At 34.0% G+C, this 20,763-nt stretch overlaps 1 protein-coding gene across 4 annotated transcripts; it reads left to right on the top strand.

Moving 5' to 3' along the window:
- Nucleotides 1–9,261: 9,261 nt before the first annotated feature.
- On the top strand, nucleotides 9,262–19,865 carry LOC136269438 (uncharacterized). Of its 4 annotated transcripts, none has more exons than XR_010710768.1 (4): nucleotides 9,262–10,324; nucleotides 10,800–11,992; nucleotides 16,854–18,806; nucleotides 19,754–19,865. XR_010710768.1 is itself a non-coding variant. In XM_066075067.1 (3 exons), the coding sequence occupies exons 2-3, from the start codon at nucleotides 10,948–10,950 to the stop codon at nucleotides 17,852–17,854; spliced, it is 2,046 nt and encodes a 681-aa protein (XP_065931139.1). In that variant the 5' UTR covers nucleotides 9,262–9,852; nucleotides 10,800–10,947; the 3' UTR covers nucleotides 17,855–19,725. The 4 variants fall into 4 exon arrangements, 2 of the variants coding, with proteins under 2 accessions (XP_065931139.1, XP_065931138.1); XR_010710767.1 differs by having other exon boundaries at nucleotides 16,854–19,278; XM_066075067.1 differs by lacking the exon at nucleotides 19,754–19,865 and having other exon boundaries at nucleotides 9,262–9,852; nucleotides 16,854–19,725.
- The last annotated feature ends 898 nt before the right edge of the window (nucleotides 19,866–20,763 follow it).

The following is a 20,763-nucleotide window of genomic DNA, read 5'->3' as shown; positions in this document are numbered from 1 at the left end:
TCGGACAACTGATTATAAGTATATGAGTTGGATATTGACTCTTATATTAACATAGATACAAAATCAATAGCTGAAATACTCTGATTTTGTGGATCACTGCGTCACGCTTCAAACCTTTTAATATAAAAAAAAATCATAAATAAATAAAAAATAGACAATTAGATATAGTGCGTGAGTGTAAAGAAGTACCAAACACCTCATCCATCTGTTTTAACTATAAAATCTATAATAGAACACGATAGGATATATAACCACAAATTTCGATATTGAATGATAGTCAAAATTAAATGACATTATGATAGCAAGTTGTGCATTTAGCTAATTGCTACTCTCTATGAATTAACATCATTTCGTTTTCATAGATAGAAAGATAGATAGATAGATAGATAGATGGATTCAAGTAATCAAATACAAGATCTGTTATCAGTTAAGAGAGAATTAGCTGGACCTGTTGCATGTTTATTTTAACTGGATTTCTGTAGGGAAAGGTCAGGTTTTAAAATGACGGGCGGGCAGCTCCCTAAGGAGTACCCGATGTGTCGTGCGGACCAATTGTACATATATCCAAGGTGTGCACTTGGACTTTAATTATTGATGATTTATTCAAATAACGTCATCTGTTGAACTTCGACAAAAGTAAATGAATACTAAACGCAGAGGCCTGTTTTATCATCACCTGGTACGTTGCAACAGTCACAAAACTTAAATGAGTGATACAAATATGGATACTGAAAATTATCTTCCAATCCAATCCAAGTTCTTAACATGTTTTTTGTTATGTTCTAAACTGATTTATTCCACAGGAGTCGGCGATTTTATCAATTTGTTGTAAATAAATGAGAAACAGGCAAAGTCCTACCAGTGAGCTTAGCGAGCGAAGCGACAGGATGACAATGGGTTGTCTATATTTCTTTATTTTGTCTTTATTTCGCTATCCAACCGACATTAAACACCAGACATCAACCCCGTGATGTTATTTTATCAATTCCTTGCATTTACTTCCCTAAAATTACCCTTCAAAATTATTTTAATTCCATTTCTGCATATCTCGATCTTAAACAGCGGCCATTGACAATTTTGTTCACAACTTTGAAGCGTCTCTTTGTTAAGTGAAATTCCTTTCTTTTTATCACATAATAACAAATCATGTTAAATCGCATGAGAAAAGAACCAATGTTGACAAGTCCAGTCAGTGGGACGTCACACAAAATTGTCAATGGCTGCTGTTTAAGATCGAGATTGAGTGAGCTTCGCGAGCGAAGCGATCGCTACAGGATGGCAACGAGTTTTCTAGATTTTCTTTATTTCGCTATCCAACCGACATTAAACACCAGATATCAACTCCGTGATGTTATTTTATCCCTAAAAATCATTTAAATTCCATTTCTGCCGGTAGGATTTTGCCTGTTTCTCATTTATTTATAACAAATTGATAAAACCGCCGTGAAAAATAAGAATGGTTGTAGAAGGTTAGGATATCCTTAATTAAGATGTTCCTAAGTTATCGTCGACCTACATCTTAAGACGTGTTCTTAGTTGATCTTAGAATGTTCCTAACTTTTTTCCTAAGTCATATCTTAGGAACACACTTAAGTCATATCTTAGGAAAGTTTCGTGAACATGCCTGCAGAGCCATACATTATCAGCATTGACAAGACTTCCATAGTCATATTTAGCCTGAAGAAAATATGAAGTAAAAAAAAAATTCAGTTTACATTGATATGCCACATTGGCCCCGCCCTAGGTCCTGAAACCCTGACACAGGTACCATTTAGTTTTTTCCCCACATATGAGAGTGCAGAGAAATTTTTTTGTAAAAATTTGGCCTTTTATTTGCGTATTTGGTCCCGCTAATGAGGCCCCGAGGTCGTAGACTGCCGCAAACGTGATTATCCTCAAAATAAATATCTCTCAAAGTAAACTAAATGCAACGCATTGGCCAACAATCTTAAAGGGACTTAGACACGATTTGACTTAAAATTTTCTAATTTTATTTTTCCATGTTCAACGTTTATAATGTTAAATACAGAAGTTTATAATGCTATGTCAAAATTTAAAAGTCAGATATCAAATTATAAGCAAGATATAAGGTTCATAATGCTTTATTTTGTAAACAAAGTTCGAATATTGTTATTGTTTACTTATATGTTGTATTGGTGTAAGTTTCAATCAAATGTAATTTTCTTTTGTTGATAATAGTATTTATGAAGATATTGAATTAGTTTAAATTGTTTTTTACAAGTCATTTTTCTAAGAAATGGTAATTATGTACTTTACATTTTTTGTAAACAACCATAAGCCTCGAGCTTTGTTTACATAACAGTCAATACTTACCTCTGTATCTCGCTTGTAACTTGACTTTAACATTCAATATTTTGGCCAATCATTAAAAATGCACAAGTGAACCATTTTATACATAAAAATTAAAAATAAAATTTTTGATCTCAAATCGTGTCTAGGTCCCTGCAACCTAGAATGACCATTCCCTTTGTAAAGACAAAGTCAAGATTGCGTACCGCATTGTTAATGATCCATTCTATTTTACTACTGTTTATGTTAATTCACAATATGTTACAACTGCATCTTCGTCAAAGCTACCGCTTTAATGAGGATATAAGAGAGGTTTTTTCATTATTGATATATTAAATAATGTCCTCTTAATAGGAGGAAGTATTTATTTAAAACATTTATGTCTTACATGACCCAATTCCACGTATCTGACTATCTGGCAAAAGAGTTATAGATTATATGTACTTTTATAGTTGGGCGTTTGGTACGAGATTTAACTCTACGAGAACAATTTACTTTCGCGATGCCGAATGTCATACGTCAGTACGAGAGTAGATGTAGTTTCATATTGGTAAAATTATCGTTTCACTTGCAATAAAAAGGATCGCGGTTTTCAGTCCTTCATCAAACAAGACTATAATTTTGATGGTAAAAAAGTAAAATCCCTCGGTAACGGAACAAATCGCTTTACTTAAAAGATAACGACACTTTCGTGTCCCATGTAAGAGACAAACCTAGAAACAACTTTCAAAGAAGCTTGCTTGACACAGCCAAAAATTTTTATGTTAGCATGAATCACCTTGCTGTTATCATAAATTCATTTACAGAACCTGCAGATTCAAGTAGTTTTTATCTCATCTTTCATTCATGCAAATAGAGCATCTATATCATTTGTAATTAAATTAATTAAAATATGATTGACTCGTCGTTATATGTAAGGAAATGAAATCGTAAGTTGCGAAATCTTGTTTCCGATCCCATTGATTTATTCAGTGAATATGTAAAAAAACCCAATAATTAAATAATATAAACAAATAAAATCAATTTTATTCGACCAAATTGATAATATAATAATACAATTACTCAAAAAACACTAAATAATTATTGAAAATGAAAACAGTCAAAAAATGCCGATCAGAGATATCAAGGGACCCTCTGTCATATTTGTTTGCATTTGCTTTTGCAGGCAAAAATTTAAAAAAAGAAACCATCCCATATAGAATGCAGAAAAAAGGATTGGGGAAATGGGACCGATACAACCCGAAGGAGAAGGAGAGCAACAAACTGTAGGTAACTGAAATTGTCTTTTAAATAACAAGAGGTTGGGAGCAAGCTTATAAATGATATCCTTTACTATAAAAAACATAATAAATCAGTAATTATCTATTATATATCTAATAGAAATAAATGGATGCACTGAATTTCTTAAATTGAACTTGCACAAAAAAAAAAAAACAAAAAAAAAAAAAAACCAAAGCTCAAGGTCAGGACATATTTTCAGATTATAAGGAACTTTTGTCAGAAGAAAAAAGCTTTTCATCATTTTTCATTTGTTTGGACAGAAATCATGTATTCTTTTTTTACAATTACCTTGAACTAGCAAAATGACCTTGGGTTAGGCTAATGACACACCCTCAGATAATAGGCAATCTTTGAGTGATGTAAGAACTTCCAATGTTTTTCCTTAAAAAAAGGATAATACCACATATAAATTACGCATATTTCCTTCTAATGACCATGGACCTGCATAAATGACCATGAGCCGATATCATAACACACCCGCAGTCCATAAGCAATTATTGTGCGAAGTAGAAACTTCCAATGATTCTCTATAAGAAAGATACTAACCAGACTCAAATTATTCTTCTTTCTTTCCGGTGACCTTTAACTTGCCCAAATGACATTGGATCAAAATTATAAGACACCCTCAAGTCATAGAGCACTTTCTTCCTGAAAGCACTATATTATTAGTTATTCAGGTCCAACCAAAAATTAATATTAATTGATATTGTGCTAAAAATCATTTATTCGTACCAATAGCTAGAATATTAATAAATATGGATTTTGACAAATAAGTTATTTATTGACTTCATTTAATTAGGTTTATCAAATATGGATATTTATTATTTCATGCAATATAAGCATATTGTTGGGGACAAGAGCTATAACTCTAGTAATGTTAATTCAAGGGCAATAACTCCACACTTCCTGGTCTTAAAGCGTGTGCGATAAGCTCTTCCTTTTATATTCAACTGTTCCCTGAGTCGGTCACCAAAAATCAACAAGAGAAATGTCCAGTCGTATCTTAATGATCGGCAAGTTTTATCACTTCATACCGACATATTATAACAAAAACCATAGGAAATCTTAGGCGAGAAGACCATACGCAGCAGTCAAATGGAACAAACACAGTTATGTCGAATAATGTATTGAACATCATAATCCAAACAACCTGAATTGTTACTAGCTGCCCCTTTTAATTGTTGACATATACCCCAAGAGTGAAATGGCTTGTAGTGAATGTTTTTCTAAGTAAAGGAAGCAAATATGAAAAAAGCGTCCAAAGCGTAATAGTATCAATGACCTCATTGATCAGCAATATTGTTCAGTGTCTTACTCTACATTTGATCAAGCCTTGTCACAGATTCAGGAGATGGGGGAAGGTGCATTAATGGCCAAAATGGACATTTCGAGTGCTTTTAGATTGTTGCACGTCTGTCCTGAAGATTTCTGCTTGCTTGCTAGGTTTCAAGTTTTTAAATTCATGTTATGTGGACAAATGCCTACCAATGGGTTGCTCAATTTCATGTTCATTATTTGAGATGTTCTCTTCCTTCCTTCACTGGGAGCTGCAGCAAAGGTCAAATCCAAGGGAAATAATTCATTATTTAGATGATTTTTATAGGTAGAGCAAACAGCTGATTGTGAGATGTAAATGGCATATATTCAAATAAAGTTACTGAACTTTTGGAAAAAATTAATTATGCTTTCAGTTGTAAAAAGTTCACCGTTAAAAAGTTACAGCCATTAGCAGGGTCACTAGAATTTGTGGTTAAAGCTTTCCCCACAGGAGGAGCATTTTGTCGTCGTGTATATGGCGGCACTTGCAGGAGGTAAAAAATCTTTCCATTTCATAAGAATTTCAAAAGAAATCAGATTGGATTTATAAATGTACATGTATGAAATATATCTGATAGCATGTATAATATATCTGACTGATATTTATCTGATATTCATGTACTGAACTAAAGTTTGCATATTTGTTTAAACGACCATGACAACTACGCAAATCAAACAAAAGTCTATTTAGTTTGTATATATCTGAATCATTGCCTGTTGTTTTGATATTGGTACTAGCTATAAACATTAAAAGTGTGTTATTTAGGCTGAGGTCATGAAGTAACGTTACATTATTTTGACCAAAGACGTAACAAGAAGTGCATTTGTGACGTCACATTTTATTTACACCCGGCTTCAGCAGGTGGTACTGCAATTTACATAATATGTACACCCGCTTTGTTAACCAATCAGATCTCGCGTTACATGCGACAAAGGAAATAAAAATAATTATTCGAGATGTCGTGCTTTGTTTTAAAATTGAACAGGACATGTGAACATCCAATTCAAGCCTTGTATTACAACATATACAATTTGAACACACAATTTGTCACAAACAGCTGAATATGGGCGCGCTTAATTTGTCAACACCTTACAATTGGTGTACACTTTTATAATCAAGTGCAAAAGTGTAATCTCTGTGCAGGGTATGTGTTAAAACTGAGCTCTTATTTTTTTGATGGCGCCAAAATGGTAAGTTAAAAAGAGTTTCTTGTGTCTGCACAAGAAAAATGCTACAGTTGATAGCTTACATGTAATTGTAGCACATATTGTGTGGATAAATATTAGTGTTTAAAGCATAATAAAGATAAATCTAAAAGTTGCGTATTTTATATATATAAATATTAATAAAACATGTTTTATCAGCAAAAGTTAACGGATACATGTACAATGTTCTAAAAAGTATCAACAGATTTAAAAGTTATATATATTTATCAATGCAAAAGCATTAACTAGCTGTCTAGTAATCTTGCCAGACTATACTTTTATTAACCTGTAAAGTAAGTAATTTTACCCTATTTATTTTTACTTGACAAGAAGATTTTTTCGGTGAGCTTTGTTCCTCCTCTAAGGGAAGTTCTTTGATATAAGCATTAAGAAATAAACACATACTGTATTTTGACTGTTCCTGAAAACTGACAATGGTAGCAATCGATTACAAAAATTAGTAATTTTCAAAAGCTATTTAAAAGAAAACAACGAAACTTCTCGGCAGTTGTTTGGTGTCCATGTTGAAAATATACATTACACCAAATTGCGCTTCATTGTATGGTGTAAATCATATACAGTAAGTGTACAACAGTGTAGATAAATCAAGCGCGCCCTACAGTAATGTCTTTCATTAAGGAGCTTGACCATATATTATACACAAGACGAGGATTTCTTTTTGCTAGAGCAACACATACAGGAAGAAATTGCTTCTCTGAAAATGGTCTGACGAATGAGAGTTGAATTTCAGATGCAGTTAAATAGGTTAGACTAGGCAATTCCCGCTTAAAATTTCATTGACTTAGATTCTTATGGGCAGGTCAAAAGTTACCCACTGAAGATAATTTAAGGTTAGACGAATGGTTGGGTTATAATTATGTAGTCTACAGGCTATGCGTTTTCTTGCAATGTCTGCTGTTCAAAATCATGAGTATGCCTTATCAGAAGAATTTAGCTGCAACTCATATCAAATTCGAACAAGAAGATGTAGAATACGGCCAGCATACAAAATATTGCCCTCTATATAGAATTTTCTTTGTTATCTTAGATGGCAAATGGTTTTTCCATTAGCTATTTTTTTTATTTTAATTTGAGGGAGTCGACATATACATTCATTTATCTGAGATATCAAATTCTTCAGGTCTATTAGTCACAATATTATTAGGGTTTTTTTGGCGTAGCTTTTCATAGCTAAAACTATTGCAGAAAAATTTACTAACTTGAATATCAAATCAATTATAGCGATTATATGTAATATATATTTTTAACGAAAAGTAATAAAAAATCAATAAAGCTTTTGATGTTTTCAATTTTTTATTTTTGAATGTATCTCAGGATTGACTTGCTTCAATCTAGCATAACTTTTACCATAATACATTGTCTATACTCAATAATGTCAAATATTAAAAAACAAAAACAAACAAACAAACAAACAATTCACCTATATTATAAATGTAATTTGACATATTAAACTGACTAGTAAATGTGCCAAGTATGTTTAGGTTGTCGTTCAATTTTACCAGCAACTCTTTGTGTCACATACTTGATTTTACACAAGCTTTTTGTACAAGATACATCTCGCATAAGATAAATTTTCTGTAATTATTTGTTTACATTTCATTAATTTATTGTAGATCAGAATCCCACCATTACACTTTGTGTTTGATTCCTTCTTTGGAAATTAAAACTTAAGTTTTGTCTACCAGAATATTGCTGCGAATGCGACAAATCTGCACCATAAGCATTTGACCTCAAATTGGGACAAAAACTTTCTCTTTATACGTGCTGCTGGAACCAAACTATGTTAAGACGTCAATATTTGTCATCCATATGTTGCAAGACTAGTAAGATTTGTGTTCATTGTCATGACTTTGTTCTCTGGAGACTTATTGATGGATCCCGATATTTTTGTAAAAATGTAAATCCTTTTAAATCTGTTTTTCATAATCCCTTTAGAGGTTAACTCCAAAGAATAATAACAAGGGTTACAAGACAAAAATGTTTCAGAGAATTTTTGGAAATCAAAAAACTTCTTCATCGAAATTATATTCCGATTAATATTCAAACAAAATTTGTACATGAGTATAAAATCTAGAAAAATTTAAGTTTTATTTATAAAATAAAAAATAAGAGCTATATAAAAATAAAATCAAAACGTGAAAAATCAACAAGGACTTTTAAATTGCGCAATGGTTATCATCAACATGTGGAGTCCTGATGCGTAATTTGATCTAGATATCGTTTAAATACTGTTTATATCAAGTGTTATTGTAAAAGACTCAAGTGTTGCAAATAATCAAATGAATGATGCATCGTTTAGGTTTCCTTCAATCATTCATTTACAAAAATGTTATGTTATTTACACGATTGATTTAAAAGTATGCTTAATTTAATGTCAAGCAGTTTCATCGACACCAAACAGAATGAAATCCTTCTTTATTATGTATCACTAGACGAAAATCCAATAATGATGCGAATTTTCATTATAAAGATTGTTAAAAAGGCATTCCCTTTCTTCAAACAGTTTTCATTATTTTTTATATATCAAAGTACAGTTTTTCAGTGCAAATATGCTAAATATAATTAAGCCAAAATGAAAAAATGACAATAAACAAGTTGCTGTCCTTTAAAAAAGGACTACAATACGTTGACCATTTGCATGTGTTTCCAACGAAAACGTGAAAGCCTTAAGATTATCAGAGTCCACCGACTCTAGCCCTCTGCTTTTAACCACCAAATTTGTACGTTGTATGTATAGCCCTGAATTTTTATCTCAGAATTTAAAGGATTCATACTTCTAAAATAATTATGATCTATCTATGAATGAAGCTTGCATGTGTAGTATCAGGCATTCGGTGAATTCTACAATTTGCGCACACATTACGATTCGCACTACTTTGTTAACTATGCAGTGACATCTTTGTGTAAATTAAAAATTTCATATTTTGATGCATTTTTCTTGAGATTTAAACTTTTATACAGTGACATAATTATTCAATCATACTTAAATGCTTAAAAAATTTAATCGGGAAGTTCTCTAGCCTCGCCTACTATAAAAGTAAAGTTAAGTTACATGTGTGTATTCGGAAAACAACAAAACATTGCAAATTATGCTATTTAATGAATATTGTAGTTTCGTCATAATGTCGTGAGGAAAACTTGTTTTCAAATTAACTAAAATTATATTTTTGAATATTTTGATTTACCATTAATAACTTGTAAGTAAAGCTATCAAATCTTCTTTTAATCCGATGGCATGTCTCAATTTACTTTTCGGAGTAAGTGTTATGTAACATTACATATATTATTTACCTTCTGTCAGGGTTGCTAAAATCTATGTCTTTTATGTTTTGTCATCTATTGCTCTTGTAAGTAATTGATCTGTTAGGTAAATTGTGTAGGTGAAAAAGTAGGATTTTATTAGATTGCTCAAAGCTAGCTATCCTTTGTGTTCAGATTAAGTATAGTCCGAGTTTCTATCACCTCTAATGTGTTGTCAAATTGTTATGTAATCAATTAGCCATCATCATGCGCGCTTCGTATGAACACATGTGCGCTGGTGACTTTTACACCCCTAAACAAAAGAATAATTTAAAGAAAGAATTTCATTGGTTAATTCTTACAAAATCGCATTTTCGGCAAACTGGGTACGCGTCCCCGTGTCGGTCACTTTTCCATATTGAATAAAACCGCACGGACGTAAAACCTTATTAATCTTCATTTTTCATCTATATTCAGGTAAATATGACTATTTACTTTATTTTATATTGGAATTATTATTGGTTTATTATACTACTCATGTTTTTATCATGTTGAATAGATACCTATATACATAGATATATAAACTTTATAATTATTTTTCTATGCATAAAGAATGTTAGGCTTAATTATTTTGAGTTGTAAATTGCTTTTAAATATTCTTTGTAACTGCCTAATATAACATTAGATTGATCATAATTTGCACTTTTATTATTTTAACTATGTACATATGTTATTTAAGTCTTATGATTTTAATTTGTTTAAAATTGCTCATATAATGTAGCGTAGCGGTTACGCAGGCAAAAATTTGTGTAGTTAGATTATTAGTAGAAATTAGAATCGGGCTCGACATGTTAAAAATATATTTTCTTTGTTTACAACGACTGTCACTCTACAGACTGTTATCGTCAATTGACTTACATACGTGATGTTAACATTGTCTGAAACGCAAGTAAGCTATTGATTGATTGTTTTTGTACATCGGAAATGTTAAAGTATTTTTAGAAATTGTCGATCGTACGCGATTTGTGTGATAACTCATGTGCGCCAAGTTACAATTCTGTGAGTAGATCACGCCCGATCTAAATTAGGTGTTTGCGTTATAATGTTAATAGTCGATGTCTGTGTTCTTTTTATATTTTCAATGTCTCTTTTATGATTTGAATTAAAATTAATAATTGAAAGCATAAATCTTAATTCAAGCTATTTCTATTAATTTTTGGTTTGGTATTGAATATTATTTTGAAGCTTATTTGAATTTATGAATTCTTCACATTGTATAAATTACTGTTAGGGACATTGTTTGTGAGGGCCTTGAGCCACATCTAGTTTCATTTGATTTTATGTTTTATAATACACTTTTCCATATTGAATAAAACCGCACGGACGTAAAACCTTATTAATCTTCATTTTTCATCTATATTCAGGACTTCTCCTTATCATTTGATAAGAAGCGCCATTGGCCAAAAAGAAGGGAAGATCACTGGTGGAAGATTACGGTTTGTCTCAACACCTCTCACAACAGCAACAGCGAGTATTCCCCTACTACTAAGTTGTTCATTCCATCCGAGAGCTATGCCAGTAACAGGAACTCCATCCAACACGGTGGTCAACAACCGTGTGACGAAGGAAAGACTTGAAGAGGCAGTTGCGGAATTGAATACCAATATTCAAGCAAAGGAAAGGCAACTACAAGCAAAAGACCAACAGCTGAACGACAGAAATGAGTATATCCTGCAGCTAGAGGAGCAATTACAAAGGGCAGAAGCAAGACGCTCCAGGGACAACGAACAACCAGCCCCCATTCAAACAGTCAATATTGAGAATGAAGATGACAGACATCCCCCACCTCCACCTCCTCCTCCTCCTCAACCCCGTCCAGCCAACCCGCTATACCAAGAGGAAGCTATGATTCCCAGGATCCCAGCGCCACAACTACCTAAGTTTGATGGAAGAGGATCAGCCACAGAATGGTGGATGTCGTTCATGGCCTTCATTTCATTCACCAACATCCCGGTCGTGAGAGCAATCCAAATGTTGCATTTCTACTTCACTGGGATTTCCCTACAATGGTTTACATTCCTGGATCCCGTGAAGAAAACATCGTTGGAAATGTTCAAACAGGCCTTTTTCGATCGGTTCAAACCATCCTCTCCCATCAACAAAGACCTTCTGAGGATTCAGCAGCAACCAGGAGAAGGTGTGGAAGAATATTTATACAGAGTGAGAAAATTGGCCACCGATTCTACCATGGATGAATTGGCAGTGACGGAGTTAGCCAAGGATGGACTGCATCAAAGACTCCGTGAACTTGTAGTTCCTCAACGACCATCAACGTTGGACCAGCTAAGGGAGCAAGCCATCCTGGCAGAGGATGCAGTGGATTTGAAGCGATCAACATCCAACCAAATTCCCAGTGCAGACTCGCAAACAAAAGGAACTGTGGATACCGCACTAGTGGCAGCCATACAAGCAGCCATGATAAACATTATGCCAGCCACTGTGAGTGAACACAGACAGGATGAGGAAGTTAATGCAGTATACAGTCCTCGCCCCCACCAGCAGCGGTCCAGCAGAAATCAATGGCCCAAACGAAGAAGTCCCTGTCTGCGATGTGGTGGTAAGTCCTGTTTTGATAAGACTCACTGTCCTGGTTTTAATTCTCAATGTTCATTTTGCGGAAATGTTGGTCATCTAACTCAAGTATGTCACCTGAGATTACTAGAAAATGCTACCCAATTTCAAAAATCAACATAGGGATTCGAGCCTGTCCTTAGACAGCCGTCTCAGGATGGGCATAGTGGTAATGAAATTTGCTTAGCTACAACTCTGAAAGAAAATAAAGTGCTAATGAATGTTGGTGGTCAAAATGTTAGGGCTTTGCTTGATACAGGTGCAAGTATTAGTGTCATGAGTTCAAATTTCTTAAACAAAACTAGTTATCATAGTGCTAAATTGATAAAGCCACAGCATCAGAAAATTAAAGGTGTCACTGGTAATTATTTGAAAGTGCTAGGAATGCTAGATACTAACTTAGAAATAGATGGTGTCAGTTTTCAACACAAAGTGCATGTTATTCAAGATCTTCACCATTCTTTTATTTTGGGTTTAGACTTCCTCACTGCTAACCATGCTCAAATAGATTATGACTCTAACACACTAACAATTAACAATGAACATGTGTGTCAAATCATAACAAACTCAGGTTTAGCAAGAACTACAAAATCCATTGTCATCCCAAAACGATCAGAAATGATGGTTCCTGTTCTGATATCAAGATGTAGGAATGGTGATCAAGTGCTATTAGAACCACTTCCATCTCTTATGAAAAATTTTCACATCACAGCTGCTAAATGCCTAGTGAAGGTGCAAAGTAGAAAAGCATATTTGAAGGTTCTTAATCCTACATACAGTGATGTGAGATTGAGAAACAATCAGAAATTAGCTACTGTTGCAGAGATTGTAGGTTCCAATGACAGTGCAACTGTTTTCTCCCTAGACTCTGACAGTGCTAATACACCTTCACAAAGAGTTGCTTCTAAAGATTCTGATAAATCTCATCACAAATCAAATTTGCAATTTGATTTGTCAGAATCAGACTTGACAGATTGTCAGAGAGCACGTCTTTTAACATTTTTGAATGATCATAAAGATGTGTTTTCTACAGATTTATCTGATCTGGGCAAAACTCACTTGTACAAACACAAAATTGAAACTTTGCCTGGATCAAAACCAGTTAGGAAGCAATTTTACAGGACATCCCCTCAGATGTCGAAGGAAATCAAGAAACAAGTAGATGAAATGCTACAAAATGATATAATTGAACCTTCGAACTCTGAGTGGCATTCTCCTGTTGTCATGGTAAAGAAGAAAAATGGACAGTTGAGATTTGCTTGTGATTACAGAGCTTTGAACAAGATCACAGTCCCAATGTCCTTTCCTCTTCCTCACCTAGAATCTGTGTTTGATGCAATTGGGGACACAAAAGCCAAATTCTTTACGAACTTAGACTTTCGGTCAGCATTCTGGCAAGTTGAAATGTCACGTTGCTCCAAACACAAAGCAGCTTTTATCACACAAGATGGTGTGTATGAATGGAAAAGGATGCCATTCGGTTTGATGAATTCACCTATTTCCTTTCAGACACTCATGTCTGGTGTGTTACGAGAAATGAATTTCAAATCTGTCTTGGTTTACATTGATGATGTTTTGATTTTCTCGAAGGATTTTGATTCTCATTTACAAGATCTAACACAGGTCTTTACAAAACTTCGAGATGCTGGCTTAACGTTACAACCATCAAAATGTCATTTTGCTGTAAGACAATTGAAATTTCTTGGTCATGTCATTTCTCGTCATGGAGTGGAAGTGGATTCTGAAAAAACTAAAGTAGTTAGCCAATTCCCTGTTCCAAAGAAACAAAAACAAGTTAGAAGTTTCCTCGGTATGGCTAACTACTATAGGAAATTTATTCACAATTATGCAAAAATTGCTGCACCTTTAAATGCACTTCTCAAGAAGAACTCTATCTTTATTTGGACCAAAGATTGTCAACAAGCTTTTGACACCCTCAAAAATGCCCTCATATCTGCTCCAATTCTTTCTTATCCTAACCCCGAAAAATCTTTTGTTCTTACTTGCGATGCATCAGACACTGCCATCGGATACTATTTGAGTCAGGTATCAATAGAAGGTAAGGAGCAGGTCATTGCATATGGTGGAAAGGCATTGTCAGCTCAGGAGAAGAAATACACCACGTCAGAGAAAGAACTTTTAGCAGTAGTCAAAGGAGTTCAAGCTTACAGGCCATATCTTGTTGGTGCTAAATTCACTGTATATACAGACCATAGGGCCTTGGTATGGTTAAAATCTGCCAAACATACTGGACGTTTAGAAAGATGGGCGTTGAAGTTACAGGAATATGATTTTGATATCGTTCATAGACCAGGTAAGAACAATTATGTTGCGGACGCATTAAGTCGATTGCCTTACCAAGATGATTCTGAAACAAAGGATCCTGACAACAAGAATCCTGAGGTAAGTACCTTACAAGTAGAAGAGGATACTAAAAACTCTCAGAGTATTCAGATCAACCTGTTCTATAACCCGGATGATACTGAAGTCATAGTCCTCCAAGAGGATCAGTTACAGCCAGTGGTAGAGGACACAAAGCATCTCTCTCAGTTACAACGAGAATGTGGCGACTTCAAGGATATTATCAATTACCTTGAAAATCAGACCCTTCCAGTGGACAAAGCAAAGCATGATGCCCTTGTAGCAGAATCAAGACACTATTCCATTACAAATGGCATCCTAACGCATCTATTCCAAAGAAGATGCAAGAGACAGCCAGAGGAGGATCGCTTCATTACCCAAATTGCTCTGCCAAAAGTACTACGTCTTGATGCCCTTCGACAGTACCATGACAGTCTTGCAGGTGGTGGCCACCTTGGAATTGAAAAAGTCAGAGCTTCGATCATACAAAAATATTTTTGGCCACGAATGCATCAAGACATTGTAGACTATGTCAAATCTTGCGCAAGATGTCAAAAAGCAAAAAGAAATTTCAATCCAACTAAACCTCCTATGAATCCCATGCCAGTAAAAGAAAAATTTGAGTGTTGGCAAATTGATATTTTAGGACCCCTTAATAAGAGCTCTCATGGATATGAATACATTTTGTTATGCATTGATGCTGGAACTAGATGGCCCGAAGCTTTTCCTCTGCGTTCCCAAAATGCAATGGAAGTAGCCACTGTTCTATTTGACAACATCATAACCAGATATGGGGCTCCATCAATTCTATTTTCAGATAGAGGCAGAAATTTTATGTCAAAAGTCATTAATGCCCTTTGCGAAATCTTTGACATATCACAATACCATACTAGTGCCTATCACCCCAATACTAATGGTTTGGTAGAGAGACAAAATAGCGTTATAGCCCAGTCTCTGCGTGCCTATTGCGGCAAAGATCAGAAACTATGGCCAAAGTTTCTGTCTGGTATTATGATGTCATTCAGGAAATCTATTTCAGCCAACTCTACAGAATTCTCCCCATTTTTCTTAATGTTTGGTAAAGAGATGAGACTGCCTTTTGACATTGAACTTCAACCAAAGGACAACATGGCTGGTGATGCAAAACTCTACATCCAAGAGTTTATGTCCAACCTTAAAATTTATCACAAAATAGCCAAAGAAAATGAACTCTACCATCAGCAAAAGAACAAAGAAAAGTATGACAGGACAGCCAAGGTTCCAGATTTTAAACTTGGAGATCGAGTTCTTATGTCAATCCATCAGATACCCAAGGGACTGACAGCCAAACTGTACGACAAAGCACAAGGTCCATACCGCATTGTTAGATTAGGCCCAAATTATACTTATGAACTGAAACGTTTGTCCGACAACAAGCTTCACCCATCACTAGTAAATGCGATTCATCTCAAACATTACTATGATCCGGAAGAACACAGAGCTCACCTTATCCCTGACAACATTCCAGATGTCAACCAGCCACTGGATGATGTTTCTGATGATGAGGATGATCACCAACTGCAACAAGATCCCATACACACACAACCTTTGCCTGACTCTAACACTGATACACCTACTGATGCACAGGAAAATACACCTAACCTAGCTCCACCACAAACTGCTGATACACCCAACATTCCAGATTTCCAAACGTCAACAAAAACATGGAACATCAAAAGCCTACCATCAGCAAAATTCAAAAATGGAAGACGACTCATTCGAGTTGAATGGGAGAATGGAGACAGAACTTGGGAGCCAGATGAAAGCTTTAGTCCTGAACTCTTAGCAGAAATCAACAAGAAATTTACAAAAAATGGCAAAAGAAGAAAGACTTGCATGACAAAACCTTCCCTCCTTGATTCACAACTTTAACTTGGAAAAGTGAAGAAAAAAATCATTTATACAACATGATAAACAAAATGTAATATACAATGAATTTCTGTAATTCACAATTATGAACTCAGCTTTTCAGCAGTGGTTAAAGATTCAAAATCAGTTAACCGAGTTCCCAATTGTTTGTACAGATTAAAAAAAAAAACAAAGCATGTGCATACATGCAATAAATAACTGAACATTAAATTGTTCAACAGTAAACAAAATTCACCATTCATTCATCTTGGTACCCCCCCCCCCCAATATGTTACATTGTTTTGATTGAGGTAATTAATAGTTATTGGGATTATAATTCAAATCTAATTGGTATACCTGAGGATTTAATAGAGTTCATGAAGGTAAAATATCAGAAATTCGGTCGACCTTTTTCAAACTTACTTTGGACTTGCATTGATAATTTTTTTAATTCTTAATTTGTAATATTGGATATGGTAATGTCACCATCCAACAGTTTCTGTTGTTCATTAGTGCTAGATTGTTAGGTCTGATCAACCTCTCAGTCATTGACAATTACCACATCTAACATTTTTTTTTTCCCATCTTAACTTTTGTAGATTTCTGGTACACCTTAAAGCTCGTGCCTCTTCTAGTTTTGATTGTCTTCCCAATACTCATGGTTGCATCACAATCCCTTCCTAATGAGCAAAGAGTCATCTCCAGTTGTTCATTTGGTATAAAGCATGTTGCATATATTTGTTCTAATCTACCTTACTTCTCTTATTTACCACAAAGCTTAAATGGTGGTAATAATGTATTTAACAACTTAACAAACCTGTCCTCTCTCAAGCTTAAACAAACACCTGTAGTTCCCTATTTTGAAACTTACAGTACCTTGATTAACATGTTCATGTCAATCTTATTACACTCATTGTCAAATAGCAGCTTCTTGTTCCCATTTTATTCATATCACCTGGTTTTTAACTTGTTGATTTGTGTACTTTTCATGCACAGAGTTAAAACATTAGCATTAGCTTTGTTAATTGTTAAGAATATTACCAGTGTTCACTCTCAATCACCGCCCTCATTCATTTATCATAAAGCTACTCCTGCACCTGATATCAAAGCATCTTCTTCCTTAGAAAATTTCTTCAAGTCTGAACTATCTTGGATTCATGCTATTTTGGTCATTTGTTTTATTATCATTTTTATTCAGTTAATTGTCATTTACTTTCTTTATAAATCTAAACCATCCAAAAACACTAAAGTCATTTTAGAGCTAACATCAGGTGGTGAATGTGTTATCATTCCATTAATAACTTTACCACTGTGTCCATCCTATTACCTAATTCAAAAACCAATCATTCATAGACTATCTGCATCTAATTTTACATCTCGTCAACTAAAAGCAGATTGGTCTCCTTTTGAAATTATTGATAAATTATCAAATAAATCAATTACAGTCCCTTCTCAAATTCCTGTTAATTATCTTATATATCGAAAATTACTCAAAATTTTGAAACAACCATTTTGTGCTTATGTCATGGTAACTCATCAAGGTTTTTCAACTGTAATTCAAGATCAGGTTGACTCAGGTGACATGCTTGACTTGTGTTAATTGCTATTTTTCTTTCAGCTGGTACAATTTTATATGTGTTATTTAATCCTTGGACAGTGGTCTTAAATGATTAACAGGACTGGTGTACATATGTTGATTTTTTTTTTCCCTTTTTTATGCCTGTGTAACCATGTAGTTTAGAAAATTCATTTTTATTGGTTTTTTATGCATTTTTCTTTTTTTTTTCTCTCCTTTATTTTTCACAAACTTGTTCATTCATATACTTACAGTTACAGATATTTTTACAATTTTTTTTTCCTTTTAATTTTTGGTTTGGGGACCAAACCTATCGTGGCAAAGGGGGTAATTAGTCATGGACTCATTGGCAATTAAAAATTGTTAATTAGTAAAAGACATTTGTCGTGAGGAAAACTTGTTTTCAAATTAACTAAAATTATATTTTTGAATATTTTGATTTACCATTAATAACTTGTAAGTAAAGCTATCAAATCTTCTTTTAATCCGATGGCATGTCTCAATTTACTTTTCGGAGTAAGTGTTATGTAACATTACATATATTATTTACCTTCTGTCAGGGTTGCTAAAATCTATGTCTTTTATGTTTTGTCATCTATTGCTCTTGTAAGTAATTGATCTGTTAGGTAAATTGTGTAGGTGAAAAAGTAGGATTTTATTAGATTGCTCAAAGCTAGCTATCCTTTGTGTTCAGATTAAGTATAGTCCGAGTTTCTATCACCTCTAATGTGTTGTCAAATTGTTATGTAATCAATTAGCCATCATCATGCGCGCTTCGTATGAACACATGTGCGCTGGTGACTTTTACACCCCTAAACAAAAGAATAATTTAAAGAAAGAATTTCATTGGTTAATTCTTACAAAATCGCATTTTCGGCAAACTGGGTACGCGTCCCCGTGTCGGTCACTTTTCCATATTGAATAAAACCGCACGGACGTAAAACCTTATTAATCTTCATTTTTCATCTATATTCAGGTAAATATGACTATTTACTTTATTTTATATTGGAATTATTATTGGTTTATTATACTACTCATGTTTTTATCATGTTGAATAGATACCTATATACATAGATATATAAACTTTATAATTATTTTTCTATGCATAAAGAATGTTAGGCTTAATTATTTTGAGTTGTAAATTGCTTTTAAATATTCTTTGTAACTGCCTAATATAACATTAGATTGATCATAATTTGCACTTTTATTATTTTAACTATGTACATATGTTATTTAAGTCTTATGATTTTAATTTGTTTAAAATTGCTCATATAATGTAGCGTAGCGGTTACGCAGGCAAAAATTTGTGTAGTTAGATTATTAGTAGAAATTAGAATCGGGCTCGACATGTTAAAAATATATTTTCTTTGTTTACAACGACTGTCACTCTACAGACTGTTATCGTCAATTGACTTACATACGTGATGTTAACATTGTCTGAAACGCAAGTAAGCTATTGATTGATTGTTTTTGTACATCGGAAATGTTAAAGTATTTTTAGAAATTGTCGATCGTACGCGATTTGTGTGATAACTCATGTGCGCCAAGTTACAATTCTGTGAGTAGATCACGCCCGATCTAAATTAGGTGTTTGCGTTATAATGTTAATAGTCGATGTCTGTGTTCTTTTTATATTTTCAATGTCTCTTTTATGATTTGAATTAAAATTAATAATTGAAAGCATAAATCTTAATTCAAGCTATTTCTATTAATTTTTGGTTTGGTATTGAATATTATTTTGAAGCTTATTTGAATTTATGAATTCTTCACATTGTATAAATTACTGTTAGGGACATTGTTTGTGAGGGCCTTGAGCCACATCTAGTTTCATTTGATTTTATGTTTTATAATACACTTTTCCATATTGAATAAAACCGCACGGACGTAAAACCTTATTAATCTTCATTTTTCATCTATATTCAGGACTTCTCCTTATCATTTGATAAGAAGCGCCATTGGCCAAAAAGAAGGGAAGATCACTTAATTAGTCATGGACTCATTGGCAATTAAAAATTGTTAATTAGTAAAAGACAATAACATTACCTTATTTCACAATACTGATAGTTCATATCACATGCCAATCATTTCTTTAAAAGGGATACTTTCTGTACTGTTTACCGACAACTTTACAATTACAGCGCCTTTGAACTAATGTGTGCATATGGCATGGAATTCCGATCCCGATTCAGATAAACGTTTGCTAGCCTGGTTCCCTGAGCTACCCATTACGCACAGGAACCAGGCTAGTTCATGCGCAGGCTGAATTTTCCCCATAGCATCCGGTTTAACCTCGCTTATATATTTTCTGCGTGGACCTCAGGGTCCATGCAAAAACTGTCAACCGTCTCAAAAATCCATAGAGCCAAGCAGAGCAAACACGAACTTCTATAAAGTTAGAGGTGAGATCAGGTGCCTAGGAGGAGTAAGCATCCCCTGTTGTCCGTCGCAGCCGCCGTGTGCTCCCTGTCACAAATGGGCATGCATGATCGATGTAAATGTCAAAATCTGGAAAATGTCATGATATGGAAAAAACGAAACGTTCATGATTTGGGGATTGGCGATGGTCAAAGCACAAACCTTGAGCAAACACGGACCTCCATTACAAATGAGGTGGATTAGGTGCCTACGTAGGAGGAGTAAGAATCCCCTGCTGGTCACACTCGCCGTGTGCTCATTGTCATGATCATAATAAATAGAAGAAATCGTAGTCAGTCCGGTGTATAAATAATGGTTTAACAAGTATGAAAAAAGTCAATGGTTTTATTCGAGAGAAAACGACACACGGGTAAAACTAAAAATGCAAACTAGGCTTTTTTAGCCATTAACCGAAATTATAATGTTTTATCAATGTACATTTATCACTACTCATAATATTTATAAGTGCAACTTACCGATTAAAATCTACAATACAATGCAAATAATGTATTTTACGA

This window comes from Magallana gigas, chromosome 2, assembly GCF_963853765.1.
Source record: "Magallana gigas chromosome 2, xbMagGiga1.1, whole genome shotgun sequence".
Lineage (NCBI taxonomy): Eukaryota > Metazoa > Mollusca > Bivalvia > Ostreida > Ostreidae > Magallana > Magallana gigas.
Note: the sequence above shows the minus strand (reverse complement) of the source record. Positions and strands in the feature narration are given on the sequence as shown.

Coding starts and splice junctions, on each gene's coding strand:
- LOC136269438 (XM_066075067.1), top strand. CDS start 10,948: ATGCCAGTAACAGGAACTCCATCCAACACGGTGGTCAACAACCGTGTG. Junction 11,993..16,853: donor TCCCTGTCTGCGATGTGGTG/GTAAGTCCTGTT, acceptor TAACTTTTGTAG/ATTTCTGGTACACCTTAAAG.